Below are 16,186 nucleotides of genomic sequence, written 5' to 3' on the forward strand. Positions count from 1 at the left end.
ATTGTGACCCAATGGTGGGTCTCAACAAAATAGAAGACAAATGTGTGGCCAGAAATTATGGCAGCCCTTCAATGAAAGTCCTGTGGACTGGAGAGCTGTCAAAAGGTGGCTCTTCAATACAGCGATGGCAGGTAACTCTGAGGACAGCTTTGTGTTACTTTAACTGAGGGGTTGGTCAGAAGAGCTGCCCTCACCCAAGATGACAAGTGGTGACAGTATCAAAAGGAATTTATTTTTGAAGCGTTCTGCTTTGATTACAGCTATTGTCATTATCCTTCACACTGGCACCAGCACCAGTAGTTTTGGCTATTCTCAATGTTTCTCACCTTCCTGAGCACCTAGAAGTGCATTACTTACCAAGTGAGCCTTGATGGGGCTGAGTTCCATCTATTGCATAGCATCTTTTCCTAAGAACTCCACATATATTCAATGGACTCATGCCACAAGAGCAAGTTTGTACCAAAAAGGTAAGTCATGTGCATCAGGCAGGAGCAAAGGGCTTGGAAACTACTGGTCTCCCTTTTGGCAGATATTTGTGTAGAGAGACTTTGCATTCATGCCAACTGGCTCTTCCAGCTCGTGTATTCAGTATAGTACTAGAGCCTCAAGATGTGTCAATATATAGCATATAGAAACTCTGCATTTGCATTCAAACCACAACTGAATTTAGACTTGCTTACCACAGGTTAGACCCCTCCCTGTTCAACAGAAGCCAGAGAATAGCAGGGGCTCTTAACTCACGGGCAGACATGCAGCATTACGCCTTACCTTGGCTAAGAGAAAACTTTCAAATTTCATCTTCCCTTCTGTCTCTGGAGCTATCTCAGCTACAGGCAGATCAGTTACGAGTGAGTGAGGTGTAGCTCCCCTTACCTGTTTCTGGTGTATGGCAAGTTGCCTCCCATTCAGCTCAAGCTCTTCCCATTCCCCAGAGCTGCTGACAACGCTGCTGGACCACACATGCAATTGGTTTGTGGTGGGACTGGGAAAAAAGAGATTTGCTCTTCTGACTAGAAACTGTAATTTTGTATCATTAATTAAACAAAACCAGTAAATACAGAACTCAGAAAGTTTTACTTCTTTTGAGAGTGCTCTGCTGTCCTGGCTGATCCTGTGGTAAGTGTGCCCATGTTCAATATTGAAGTAAAAAGTAGTGACGAATGCTGATTACTACAGCAGGTAGACTGTCCAATCCTTATTTTAATGGTCTCTTCTTCGTTTCAATTACAGACGTACCCCTATTAGAGGGAATCAGAACCCAGTGCTCACATCTTTAGGACTTCCTATCAGTACATCAGAACATCAGGGTGGAAATACAGATCCTTCACTGCGCCAACTGTAGATGTGCAGGCTCTCAAAAGAAACCTAGCAATGTAAATTCAACCTTTCAGATACAACACCCTCCTCTGAAGCCTTATAAAAATACCAGTGCAACATAGAGCCATTTTACAAAACAATTATCTTTATAGAAAGGTATTTTAGTGGTATATGCTGAGGTAAATAATAAAAACAGACCCAACAGAGGGCATGACCAGTGTTACGGAGAACTCAGGATGAAATTTGGCCAAAAGCCTGTTTTATAAAAGCTAACATTTACCTACCAGTTATGATCTCTGGTAAGGTGCTTATTGCTGTAATACTTCAAAATTATTCTTTAGTTTACAAATTGAAAAATATACGAAATTAGAGCTGTATGAATGTTAGTATTAACTGTCACAAATTTTAAAAGGCATTGTACCAAGTTTTCTTAATTGTTTACTAATCAATTTGATTGTAGCATACATTTTACCTGACACCATGCATCAAAGTCACCATAAAAACTAAGTTTATCAAAGTCCAACTCCACAAGGAAAACATGAAAAAGTGCAAATTATGTACCCAGTATTTCTGTCACAGCTGTTTTTTCTTAATATGGCATGAAAAAGGTTTACAGCATATATTAAGAAAATTCTTACAAGTGTTCACCTCAATGCTTATATATACAACATTTTTCTCAAAGTGCTCACTATATGAAAAAAACTGATTGGATAAAAATATTTAAACAGTGCTTTCTGAACATTCAGGGAAAATTCATATAATACATCAGTCCCATTTGTTTTCCTCTTCACTCAGTGCAATGAGATGCAGAAGTCACATCAGCTTCACGAAAACTTTGCTTGCCACAGTGCCAGAAAACCTCAGTTACAGTGGCATTCTTGGTGTCCCATTGGGAGTGGGTCTTTTATTTTTTTGCATGTGGCTTTGATGTTTTCGAGATCTTACTACTTTCATTCTTACTTCAAATACTTCTTGTATGGCTTTTCGAAAACAATGGAAATTGTAGTCTATTAATCCTATAGAGATAGAAATGTTTTCCATATTAATAAAGACATTTATACAATTAGGTAATGAAAAAATTGATAGAAATATTATGAAATAACAGCCAGCTATACTTCATCTTACACTGTAATTGAAAAATAACACAATAGACATGCTGTTAGATTACATACAGACATACATAATAGGCAAATAACAGTACCATGTGAGTGGGCTGAATGTGATCCCACGGAAAAGCTGTAAAGCCATATTGGTAGTCAATTGGAAGACTTACTGGGTGCTACAATTGTGTAATACTGCAATACAATTTTAGAATTTTTGGTATTGAGCTTATGACCTCATTCAAAGTTAATGCCATAAGCTTTCTTAACTCAAATACTGCAGTGTTTTCCTCTTCAGTTTCCCTAACAGGAGATGATATATATTGATTTTTTTCCAGGAATTATTTTCCCCCTCCCTAGAGTTCAGACAAAATATTATGTGGAAGTCACCAGGCACCAAGATCTGATCTTCACTACAATACCAGAATTGTACTGTTAAAGACTACAGGCTACAGCACGAAGTGTCCCAAACTATGGAGACACAACAGCCTGACACAGTTGTGGACAAATCCTAATGTGTATTTCTTCAACATGGTGTCTTTTCTGGAACAACTTGTTAGTAGGTATGTCAAAGTACCACAAATCTATGCGGCTGGGCTCCACCCAGGGTACTGAGGGAGCTGGCAGAAGTGCTCATCAAGCCACCTTCCATCATTTATCAGCAGTCCTGGCTAACCAGGCAGGTCCCTGTTAACTGGAAGTTAGCAAATGTGGTGCCCATCTACAAGAAGGACTGGAAGGAGGATCTGGGCAACTACAGGCCTGTCAGTCTGACCTTGGTACTGGGGAAGGTTATGGAGCAGAACATCTTGCGTGCCATTGTGTGGCATGTAGAGAAGAACCAGGTGATCAGGCCCAGTCAGCATGGGTTTATGAAAGGCAGGTCCTGCTTGACTGACCTGACCTCTTTCTATGACAAGGTGACCTGCCTAGTGGATGAGGGAAAGGCTGTACATGTTGTCTACCTGGACTTTAATAAAGCCTTTGACACTTTCCCACAGCATACTCGTGGAGAAAATGATTGCTTGTGCATTGTATGGGCGTAATCTTCACTGGGCAAGAAACTAGCTGGATGGCTGGGACCAAAGAGTTGTGGTGAATGGAGTTAAATCCATTTGGCAGCTGGTCACAAGTGGTGTTCCCCAGGGCTCAGTACTGGGGCCAGTCTTGTTTAATACCTTTATAAATGATCTGGATAAGGGCATCGAGTGCACCCTCAGTAAGTCTGCAGACGACACCAAGCTGAGCCGGAGTGTTGATCTGCTTAAGTGTAGGAAGGCTCTACAGAGGGATCTGGACAGGCTGGATCAATGGGCCAAGATCAACTGTATGAGGTTCAACAAGGCTCAATGTCAGATCCTGCACTTGGGTCACAACAACCCCATGCAACGCTACAGGCTTGGGGAGGAGTGGCTGGAGAGCTGCCCGGTGGAAAAGGACCTCAGGGTGCTGGTTGACAGCTGGCTGAACATGAGCCAGCGGTGTGCCCAGGTGGCCAAGAAGGCCAATGGCATCCTGGCCTGTATCAGAAATAGTGTGGCCAGCAGGAGTAGGGAAGTGATTGTACCCCTGTACACCAGAGGTGAGGTGCTGGTGAGGCTGCACCTCAAATACTGTGTTCAGTGTTGGGCCCCTCACTACAGAAAAAGACACTGAGGTGCTGGAGCTTGTCCAGAGAAGGGCAACGAAGCTGGTGAAGGGTCTAGAGCTCCTCCTTACAAGGAGCAGCTGAGCCAACTGGCGGAGGCTGAGGGGAGACCTTATCGCTCTCTACAACCACCTGAAAGGAGGCTGTAGCGAGGTGCATGTCGGTCTCTTCTCCTAAGCAACAAGCGATAGGACAAGAGAAAATGGCCTCAAGTTGCACCAGAGGAGGTTTAGACTGGATATGAGGAAAAATTTCTTCACCAAAAGGGTTGTCAAACATTGGAAAAGGCTGCCCACGGAAGTGGTTGAGTCATCCTTCCTGGAGGTATTTAAAAGAGATGTAGATGTGGTGCTTAGGGCCATGGTTTAGTGGTGGGCTGGGCAGTGCTAGGTTAATGGTTGGACTTGATGATCTTAAAGGTCTTCTCCAACCTAAATTATTCTACGATTCTATGCTTACAGGAAAAAAAGGAAGTGACCACATCTAACATCCATAGATAATAAAGGCTGTATGGGTATGAAAGAGAAATTTGACCATCTGAAGTTCTATAAAATAAAAGCTGAACAGCCCAGCAGACATGGTATGAGTACTGAATTCACAAACACACGAACACTCACTAGTGAATTAATATCACAAGATGGGGACACAAGCCCAGATGATGCCTCATCTTTCCACTGCTCAGTTCTAATCTCAGGGCATTTCACTAACACCAGTAACTCAGTGAACATTATGCCAGCGAGCAGAGCAATCATGAACTAAGCTTTCAGTATTGACCTTGACCAGGCTCAGGGAGATAACCAAGAAATTTTATGCACTTTAACTGCAAAATATGAAAGCCATGTAGTTCCCCAACATGAAGCTTTTCAAAAGTCTCCTTTCAGATATGAGAAAAGTAAGAACACATTTCTTTCTATCAGCCAGTTTCAATAATTTTCCCTTGGTTATGGCACGCAAGCTGTTCCAAATGTATATGCTGTCGCCAGCAGGTACAGATCAATGTTAGCCAATATAAACTGACAAATTCTACTGTTGCAGATGGAAGCTTTACTGTACTGGATGTTAATTTTCATATGCTTTCATATCAGAAAGTTGTCAAATACATTTATGATTTCATCTTATCTTAATGCCAGCACAAATACCTCATGCCTTTAAACATGTTATGTAATCTCTATCAAGCTGCACTTACCTTTAATATTTGTGATACAGCTAGAGACTGTTATCACCTAATGACAACCACAGTTATTCATTAACTCGCTAATATAAGGGAAAAGCAATGCAATAGTAGAAAAGGGAAAACTACCTTTTCTCTCAAAGCTTTCTTCTCTGACAAAACAAACAAGAGCAAGGAATTTTGTCACCTCTTTTAAATAAAGGACAGTTGTATTGTTCAGTTTTATGATTGCCATTGATTCTTTGTCATAAGGAGTTCCAGTGCCATCATCTTTAAGCCTAAAGGGCAATATTAAAAACAAACAAACAAACAAACAAGAAAAGACAGGACACCAGATGAGCTAACAAAAGTACTCCCACATTGGTTCTTTTCACCAGATAATCTCAGACTTCATGAAATTTTCATTTTAACATTTCAGGGAGACTCTTCTTCAAACTACACACTATGTAATCTAAGAAGACACTATGTAATCTCTAAGAAGAGGTTAAATAATTTATCCAATCACACACCAAATCTTAGATCTGGGGCTAGAAATCAGATTATTTGATTGCTGAGCCTTACTTTTCCTCTGTTAGTTGCCAACCACTTACCACAAGGTTGTCGGTTTTCTTTTATCAATGCACTGTATTATGACTTTTTCTAAAACATGTGAACCCGTAAGTCTGTACTGGTAATTCTAAATCCAGTAACTTTGCTTGAGCAGTGGCAGCTGACTGGTAGTTCAAGCCATCATGAGACTTCCCTCATGAGGTGTTAGCTTTGCAACATCATATCATGAAAAGAGATTCCTCCCTCACAGAGGATATGTCCTGATGGTCACTGTATTAGTATTGTACCTTCTAATTTTACCCTCATTCCTGAATGCACACACTGATCGTGTTAAATGGGTAGGTATTACCAATCTCCCAGAACAATTATTATCAATAATATATTAAAGGTAGCAAGTTCCACAGACGTTCCAGGACCAGAGGACAAGAAATTAATTGTAGTATCATGTCTTTAGTCTATAGCTAAAAACATGGCAAGCGTATTTCTGGTGCTAAATGCTAAATGGTTGCACAAAGACAGACTATTTTGTGAATAGAGCGCCCCACAAGTAGTGTTGTACAGCTAATAATTAAATGCATGGTCTTCTGAACTACACAGCAGCATCTTTGTACAAAAAAAAAAGCGCCACAGAATCAACATCCTTTATTGTATACCACCATAAAACACAAGTTCTTGTACAGTTACTGAAGTGACTGACTCCAAAATCTGAAACATACAGTAGGATATACAAACTTAAGAAATTTTAGAAACGTAGCCAACAATTTCTTCTTCTTTTGAAGTTCTAATGCTTATTGCATACACCTGCACCAGGATTCTCCCTCATACCTTCTCCAAGAGTGCAAGAAGTCTATCAATGGGTAAGAGTACAAGGTCACCAAAGACTACCAGACTCTAAGTATGCTGTGGTTTAGCCTACAAGTCTATGCATCTTAATGTACTGATTCTTAATGTGCCTCTGCCTTACCCAGGAATAGCTAGCATGACATCTGGCCGTGAACCAAGCCATTTAAAACATACTTGCAAGGAGATGTACATGGGAATGTACATCCCTACCCCAAGAATTATTCAGCTGCTAATGTATAAGGAGGGGAAACTTAAAAAAAACAACACACAAAGGCCATGTAGGGGGAAGAGGATGAACAGGGAACCGAAGCAAGAGTGAAGCAGTTCTCTGAGGCCAGTAAAGGCCACCAGCTATTTAAACAAAACTAAATATGGCCCCACTTTTTTATTGTTGTTGTTGAATGGGAGGCATCCTTCTGTTGAATTTGTCCCTGGGGAACAAAAAGTTAATGTTTCTTTTTATTTTAGGTTAGTTAATTCCCACTCCTTCCTCCACATGAAATTATTAGCATAGAAAAAGGAAGGTGTTCACAAAAGAGACTGGGCAGGGAACAGTGCTTGTTGCTAGCAGGGGATCTGTACCTGAGAGGCTTGCCGTTTCCTCCTTCTCCCTTGTCCTGACAAATTACTCTGGCAAATTACATATTCTCATTATTGTTTACACCCACATCATTCTAATTTGAGGCCATTCAGATTATACATACACAGTTTTATGAAAAACATTAACAATCTACTTACCCATATATACAAGAAATGTCAATCACAACATCTATCATATCACAGCAGAGCTCATAAGTTTGCATATCCACTGGAGTACTGTCCGTTGCAATATAGATCTTACTGACTACATCAAATAAAAATGCTTTTTCAATCCCAGAATTCTATTTAAGAAAAAAAGAAAAATAAAATGGAAGCCATGTTTTCAAATTAATACCATGCTTTTTCGTTCCCCTATTTGCCTGTTATACGGAAAGCTAGGCTGAAGAAGTGGAAGTTAAACTGCAGTCGAGCTTATTTTCAAGGAACTGTACATACAGCACCGTTTATTTGTAGCAAACCATGATCTTCCAAGATCAAGCTTTTGGGTTTTTGATTGTAACAATGCACATAAAAAGACAACTGTAATTTAAAGTTATTCTATCCTACATATAAGGAGGTAGAAACAAGGAAGAAAAAAGCTGATGGACAAAGAAGGCGGTAGTGTTTAGGAATTAATTTCTCAAGGCAATTGAGAAATTGTCTCGTTCCTTAAGACATCTTTTAGGATCACAGGAGAAAGACCAGTATTTTGATGGTGCTCTTTCAGTTTCATGTAACATTGGTGGTTAAAGCCACGTTTATAATGCTAAGGCTTGCTAATGTGATGCCAGCTATGTTCCTGTCATCCTGCCAAGCTGATTAAGACTCTCTCCATACTGGAGATGTATTTGCAGCTCTCAGAGGCTAGCCAGGAATGCTAGCTCATACTCTGCGTAGATAAGGTAAACTGTCATAAGCCTCTGCTTCCTGGAAAAAACAAAGGAAAAAAAATGTGTACTGTTTAATTGAAAGCAGTAGCTTTGCTTGCTGATATCAAAGGATTGCACCTGGGTGGCTGTCCCAACATGAACAGAAAGGGCAATTTCCAAGTATTGCTAAAGCTCAAGCTATAATATGCTTCACAATCCACCTATACAGGAAGAGAAGCAACTTTGTCCCATCAAACGGAATTTTTTTCATATATGGACTTCCCTTTTTAATACGGTTTGGAACTGCTGCCACAAGCAGTTCTGTAACTACCAAAAGACACACTGAAAACCCCTAACAAGTTTTAATAGCTTCAGCTTCTTTTGTAGTTACAGAACTTTTCCTTTTTTCTTCTTTCTATTCTACGTCAACTATTTAACACATAGTTAAGAGACGACAGTGACCCTCCCATTTTCCAAATTTCCTGAAATACGTAGAAAAATTTCAACCCCAGGTATACTACTGAACAATGGCCAGCAATATTTTGGGCATTTTATTCTCAAAGAGGCTTAATTCTTCCACCATCATGCACACAACTAAGGCTGGATTCATCCATCAATAATAACAGAGTATAGAGGTGAATTTCTTGCATTTCATTATAGAAAAGACTCCATGAGTGGCATGTTTCAGTAATTCATTAATTAAAAAAATATTCAAAACAAAGTGTACACTGTGGATGCCTTAGGTACATGGACTGAAGCACAAGATATACAAGGAGAGTCTCAGAGAACTGGGTTTGTTCAGCCTGAAGCAGAGAAGGCTTGTTGCTATCTACAAATTCCTAATGTAAGGGTGCACAGAAGACAGAGCTAAACCCTTCTCAGAGCTACAGTGTTGAAGGACAAGAGGCAAAAGGCACAAGCTGGAATTATGACTTGATGCAAGAAAAAAAAAATTAGTATGAGAATGGTGAAGCCCTGGGAGCATGCTGACCTGAGAGGTTGTAAAGTTTCTATCCTTGGAGATACACAAAGCTGGACTGGACCCAGCCATGAGCAACCTGTTCTAACTACCCTGACTCTGAGAAGGGGCGGACCTCCAAAGGTCCCTTTCAGCCTACAAGACTCTATGAGTCTATGTTCTTTGAGCACCAAGAACAAAAATGTATGTATATTTATTTTGGTTACTCTGGCCACGTGATAGTTTTGCAATTTTAAAATAGTAATTCTGACAGCACCTCACATACTTCAACAAATGCTGTCAAATAAGATTAATCGTAAGATTCACCTGTAAGTATCATAGAAGTTATCCTGGTTTTGCTGGGATAGAATCATAAAATCAGTTTTCTGTTCAGGGAAGCTGCATTTCTAAGACGACTGCAGCACCCGTCACTGTGAGAACAAAGTTGATAAGACCCTTTGTTTTTGTCCACAGCCAGCCATGGTATGCAGGTTTCCATAGTGATCAAGGCCTCCAGCCGTCTTGAGATAACCAGATGCTAAAACTAGGAGGAATGGAGGCCAAGGCAGCTGACCCAGGCTGGCCATCAACTAAAACTGAAGCCTACCTGTACTTGCAGTGACAGTTTAAAAGGTTTTTGTTGTGAGATGTTTGCCATGCCAGCAGTTATGCCTGCTGCTAAGGGCAGAGCTTGGTGTCGTAACTTAAACCATGCTCATTTTCAGTTGAAACCAATACATGATGGTAGGACCTTTCTCTTCTGCTGAGAAACTGGCACATAATTTGCTTCTGTTGAACTTTGTATGGTGACAGAAACCTCTGTGAAAGGGTAGGACAGACTGCCAGGAGTAGTAACCACTAAATTGTACCCACATGACTTCACAGATTTCATTTGCCAGGGTTTTTAGTACAACTTTAACTGAAAAAGCAACGGATTTGCCAGAATGTTGGTGATTAAATTGCTCAAGGAAAAAAAAAATACCAGTACAAAGAATAATTACAAGTCATAACAAAAAAAAAAAATCAGTAACAGTAGATAAAAAAATATTATTCAAAGAGACATTATATCATTAACACTCAGTCACGGAGTAAGAAATTGATTGGTTTTGTTACTAGAGCAGGAGGGTTCCCTGTGAGAGAAATGAAGACCAACTGCTGCCTTATGCAACTGAATGAAATGCTGCCATTGATGTCAGTGAGAGCAGGGACAGACTAAGCAATAGTCATCTCTGACACAGCCCTTCAGTCTGGAAAGAAGATGCCACATGTGCTAGCAGCTGTATCTGAATCGATGTAACAGTATTCCATGCCTAATCTGAACCAGGAGAGTCATTGTGAAAAATCTTCTGCAATGAATCTACGAGATTTTATTTTGTATAGGTAAAAATCATGAGGTAGTTGAAATTCAAACCATGTTTCTCAACTATATTGGGTTTGATAAAGCAGAAGGCAGTTTCTGTTCTTTAAATGGAACGGGTTCAGTAAAGCTGGTAGTACTACTCCAATTCCTAGATTAGGTAAATGGGCCTATACTTTTCATACTTCCAAGAAGGAAAAAGAAGCCAGAATTTGGCCCTAAAAAGTAATTTTTAAAAGAATTACAGGCTCTCACCAGGCAAACAGCAGTTTTAGTGGATTATTTTAATTTTAAATACTACATTTGAATCTACAGATTATGAAATTTAAATCATTAAATAAACAAAACTGTACTTAATTTAATACATACTTTTTAACATCCCTCAAAAAAACCCCAACAACCCTAAAATGAAAATCCGTATTTCTGTGTCACACAACTTGATTGCTTGGTAAGGCCACAGTAATTAAAAAACAGACATCCTTCTATCTGAAGCTGATAGAAGGTTAGTCAGGTAAGATTTACATGGGTTTTGAATGCCAAACCAACTGTTATTTTATGCTTTACAAGCAGTTACATTAAGAATGTAGAAGCAGTATTATCGCACTGATGGTTCCTCAAACATACAATCTAGCACACTGTGGCACTATGACGTTAGGCAAAAACCTGCTGAGAACTTCAGAGTGATCACAGATCTATTTTTGTAATCATCAGCTTTTCCTGTTAGAAGTCTTCATGGCATAAACAAAAGCAAATCCTCATGAATATTGCTGCAAAACCTAAACTAGAACACCAATACACCCACACTTTGATATCCAGCACATTCGCTTCCTGAGGTAAGGCATGACCAAAATCCATGTCAAGATTTGTTGTCACCGAGTTGCTAAAGTAAAAAAGCACTTCTTAACTAATTCTATGTTGAAGAATTAGTTTTCCTGTGGTTACAAATAGACCCGTTTCGAGTCTCCTGTCTACAGATAGAAGATACTCGTAAAAGCAGACAGCAAGCATGCTGAGGTCATAGTGATGCAGCTACACCTTGCTCTAGGTCATTAACAAACTGAATTTTGCTGTATTTGGAGCCAAGAAACAGTCTGAGACTCTTTTCCCTACTGAAAAGGGGAAATAGCATACCTCTCACTTTTTTGGACTTCTCATTCATTTGAAAGACTTGTTCTTCCTTACAAATTACATCTGATATTCTAGGTATTATTGGAGCTGCCTTCCGGGTGTTCCAGACACACAAGCAACTGTCATCAGCCATTCAGGAAGCAGCTCATGCTCGATTCATCTGGTGGTTTGGCAGAAATTCTTCACCAACTCTAAAAAGTGAGGAGACCCCATACAGAGATCTGACTCACAACATGAGTGACTGGGGTGACTCTAGCACAAGGAGGACTACCATTCAGACAGCCTTCTCTTTAAGACGGTGTAGCATATTCAATATCCAGTTGCTCCAGAACTGTTGCCATCACTCCTTTGTTACCCTTCTGTCCTAAGTGGAATTCGAGACTGGATGATAACTGGTATGTGGTCCAGCCATTTTGGTACAAACAGATCTTTGTAAGAAACCACTTATTATGAAATAGCATCATTTGTTGCCTAATAGTACGAGAGTAAGTTTTGGAAAGACCTTCCTCTAATCCTACCTCTCCCTTTCAGCAACACATCCAACTTTTCTTGCTCTCCATTTTCACATCCTACACTGAGAAACTGTGATGTTTAATTTTATCTTGCAGGCTGTTGAATGATATTAAATAATTTCATTACTTCAAAATGACAAAAAGGCACAACAAAATACCTTACTTAGAAATTGAATCTTCACAAATTAATGCTAGATGCAAGGTGCAAAATTAGAATACTGTGAGAAAGGGTGCAGTTTCAGGAGCCGCTATAACCTGACTTAATGACCACCAAAACAGGGAGTTCCCCCTTTGCTCAACCTAGTCACTGTGTTCCCCTTTGCTCATGGACACATTACTATCTTTATCTTGTGCCAAAACAAGAGCATGTTGGAATCCTCCATGACCTGCTTTTAACTAAATTAAACAGTGCATTAGTGTGTGTCATGATGACTCCATGAGGGAACCAGTGAGTGTCAGAACCAGGAGGAGTTCTCTCCTACAAAGGAGAGGAAGAGACCACACATCCAGAAACAGTGGAGCAAGCAATTACCTTCACAGTGGTAACAACCCATTCGATATACAAAGCTCTTTAATTGGCCTTATGAGTAATTATGGAAGCTGTGAAAGTTGTGATGGACTCTAACTCTAAAAATTTCAAGACGAGAAGATTTTCTTAAGTGGGTTAAACGTTGATACAAAGTAGAATTAATTCTAGAAAGCAGCATAGACAGCTCTACATAAGATGTCAGACTAGATGATGTTCCTTTAAGAATTTATTACACAAACTTAGGAGTACTACTTAAACAAATGCATGCAGCACGGACCTTTGCAACACTCAGATTAACATGCGAACAGAAAAGAGATGGCTGCTAACACATTTTATGTAATACAGGAAATACTGTGAGTATCTCAGCAGCTCAGCAACACTGTTTAATAGACAGGGAGATGAGGCCAAGCAATGCATGTGTGTGCATTTCAACTAAGTTTTGTCATTTCTCTGAGAGTTCACATTGCTCATAATCTTTCAGAAGGCAGGGAGCAGATTATCTGAACATGCATGTTGGGCATAGGCGGTTCTACAAACAAAGTATATAACAAGTACTTACTGAAATAAAGATGTTAAGCAGGTTTTCCAGTGTTGGGAGCTGTGGAATCAGTTTCTGTACCACTTTGCTAAACGCTTCAAATATAGAATGATCATATATGCTTGTCAGATAAAAGCTGGAAAAAAATGTCACCACATTTTCCTTTTAGCCGCATACTGTGAACATGATGTACCTTTCATAATATGAGTGAAATGAAATATTGTCAAACAGCAAGTGCCTACACTTACGCAATTACCCCTTGTGATCAACAGTCACATGTTGTGATTGAAGCACAGGATTTCATCTCCATACAAAAAAACCCTAGACACTGCAAACTCGATATAGAACTTCATGATGCAACTCCCACCTTGGTATTCTTAGGAAAATATTTTTCAAATTGCAGGAGAGGATCATTACTGAGTATGTCTGTTGTGATCTACTTTTTGAAAGCTGTAGACCCCTTTATCAATGCAATGATGCAGTCAAGTTGTTAAGAGGTCTAAAGAGCTCACAGAGCAGGTCTCTCTTTTTAATGTCTCGGTACTTGGCTTTAAGTGCTAAGAAAGACATGACAACTTGATGTCCTCCAGTTCCCAGTCTGCGGAAGTCCACTGTTTTTCATTATTTGTTACAATAATCTGCTTTATCAGCAGACATAAGGCAAAGATACAGCACCTGTCTTCCCAAGGGGCTCCAAGCAGGCTACAGCAGTGAGGACTAGTGACTGGGAACGGACTGTGAGGCAGAGAGGTTTCAAAGAAGGCAAAAGTGATGTAGGTGGCATATACACTCTACTGGTTGCCGCCACTGTCCAAGCAACTTATTTCAAGACAGCAGCTGCAGCAAAAATTGGTAAGACTGGTGTATTTGTCATCTGTTTTTAAGCACATCTCCTTTCCATCTTTCCCTCCAAGACAGCAATCAGAAATAAGATACTTTGTTTGGCTCAGGTCATATATCAAAAGCTTGTTGCCTGCTACTTCAAGAGAACAGAAAATAGTAACTTGTCAGATAAGCTGCTCTCCTCTTTAACACTCCCTGCACAGCAGCTTTTCTCACCTGAGGTGAATCTTCTCCAATCCAGCATCTGCAAGGTCATCATTTGCCCTCTGGTGAATATCTCTTTGTGTTTCAATCTTGTGATCATCAGATAAACCATCCACTTTATGGATAAAGATTTCAAAGTTGATATCTGGATTCACTTTATAGGCTCTGGTCACAGTAAGATGCAGCCGAGCTAATGCTTCCATATAATCATCCTAATGAAGGAAAAAGAAAAGCTACAACTGTAGGCAAATTCTTAAAAATTTATGTAAAATTTTATGATACTTACTTTTACATAACACTGCAGTTCAACAACAGCTTAATTTCTTCTAAGTAGAAGCCTGAGCCTATATCCAACATGTGCACCTATCTCATGCTGTCAGCACTTAGGAATCTGAGCAAGAACGTTGAGATGTTAAAGCAAATTAGTTAACTTTTGAACATACGGCAGAGAGAGATTAAAAATAACCAAGCAGCTCTTCAAGTTTTAATGACTTTCTTTTAATGTGTGTTTGTGATGTAAGTTATTTATTTGCTTTGAAAAAAATCTATGCTTTCTAACCCATTTGTCTATTGCTGAAGAAAGAAAAGAAAAAGATAGCTTAAACCCCCTTTTTTTACCTGAGAATCAATAACAAATATCAGTGCTCCAGTGCCTCTGAAAATCATCTCATAGTCAAACGTAGGGTCAAAGAAGTCAATTTGCCCAGGAAAATCCCATATCTGAAAGTTGACAAAGGAGCTGTTGGAAACATCTTCTCTGCAGATCTTGTTTGTGCTCTCCAAGAAGAGAGTCTCATTCGGCGACATTTTGTGAAAGACAACTTTCTGAATGGAAGACTTCCCACTTCTTCTCAATCCCATGAGCAGGATTCTTGGCTTAACTTCAGTACTGAAGGGATCATTGAAATCCAAAACTGAATAAAATCACACAAGAAGAAAAGTAATATACTCTGGCAATATAACTAGTAACTACCAGGTAACACGCATTTGACATTTATTTTCATGACATTTTTACTTGGATTTATGCAAGTGCTACCAATTTTTAAGCTTAGGGAATGCTGCAACAGGCATTTTAACTTGAATTATTTGCGCCTTAGGCTATACTATCAGAAAACCTACTTCTCACCTGTAAGACAGAGACTGCAAAAGACTTGATCACTCAGTTTGTATGTGAAAAATGTGTTGTCACACAAAAACATCCTAAAATACCTAATTTTACTCTAATTAACACCACCACACATACATTCTAACCCATCTTTAAAAGAATATCATCTGGTAACAAATACCCTTGTCAACTGATAGCTACGTCACACTGCTGGAAGAAAGAAGTTTGTGTTAGTTACATCTGTGTGATCTTCCTAAGGTTACATGAGGGCTTCCTTTCTCTTAAATAAATAAGTAAATAAATAAATAAATTCACATATCCCAGGAGCTATAGGAAGAGAACAACTCAGCAGGCACGCTCAGCAACTCATGTATGTTGGGACTCAACAACACAGTACTGGGCTCACGAGGAGTCCTCTTCTAAGGTGGTTAGGATTTCACCTGCTATTGAATAATTTGCATTATGACCTGTAAGAGTCTGTTACCCAGTAAATAAGATTACAGCATATCCCCTGCCTATTTGCAAAACAAAGGCCTGGGAACACAGTGATTTTCATTGTGTTACTTTCCCCAGTTTGAAACTGGTACCACTAAACCTGAACATTTTCTAGTGCTGATGCAGTTATATTATCATAAAGGTAGTTACGGGAGTAAACTATACTGTTGTATCTGTAAGGATGTGAGTGTATAGCTATCCACACCTGTAAGCACACCAGCTTCAGTTTCAGGTATCTCTAATCAAAACAGCTACAACGGTCTAGATTGCTGCATTTAGTTGGCCTATAACTTTGAAACGTCCTTTGGCACTGAGCTGAAAACGGTACTGCACGTAGATGTAAAGAGCTTTCAGACACCTCTGTGATACCTTGTCTGCAGTATCAAAGACAAGCAATGCAAACAACTGAGTTGTCAGTGCTAAATCTGCAGAGTAAAGCTC

The 16,186-nt window shown here is 39.6% G+C and overlaps 1 protein-coding gene across 1 annotated transcript; it reads right to left on the reverse strand.

The window, feature by feature from the left end:
• Positions 1–1,239: 1,239 nt before the first annotated feature.
• RRAGD (Ras-related GTP binding D) lies at positions 1,240–15,053 on the reverse strand. The gene is made up of 6 exons (XM_010282759.1): positions 14,764–15,053; positions 14,158–14,357; positions 13,120–13,234; positions 7,367–7,509; positions 5,366–5,514; positions 1,240–2,333 (listed from the first exon to the last, which is right to left on the reverse strand). The coding sequence occupies exons 1-6, from the start codon at positions 15,004–15,006 to the stop codon at positions 2,182–2,184; spliced, it is 1,002 nt and encodes a 333-aa protein (XP_010281061.1). The 5' UTR covers positions 15,007–15,053; the 3' UTR covers positions 1,240–2,181.
• Positions 15,054–16,186: the final 1,133 nt, after the last annotated feature.

Source organism: Phaethon lepturus, unplaced genomic scaffold (assembly GCF_000687285.1).
Source record: "Phaethon lepturus isolate BGI_N335 unplaced genomic scaffold, ASM68728v1 scaffold8582, whole genome shotgun sequence".
NCBI classification, from domain to species: Eukaryota; Metazoa; Chordata; class Aves; order Phaethontiformes; family Phaethontidae; genus Phaethon; species Phaethon lepturus.

Excerpts from the sequence above, each read along its gene's own strand:
- RRAGD (XM_010282759.1), bottom strand. The coding sequence starts at position 15,006 with ATGGGATTGAGAAGAAGTGGGAAGTCTTCCATTCAGAAAGTTGTCTTT. Across the intron at positions 14,358-14,763 it reads TATTTGTTATTGATTCTCAG|GATGATTATATGGAAGCATT; the intron begins GTAAAAAAAGGG and ends TTCCTTCATTAG. Across the intron at positions 5,515-7,366 it reads GACATTTCTTGTATATATGG|GCTTAAAGATGATGGCACTG; the intron begins GTAAGTAGATTG and ends ATTGCCCTTTAG.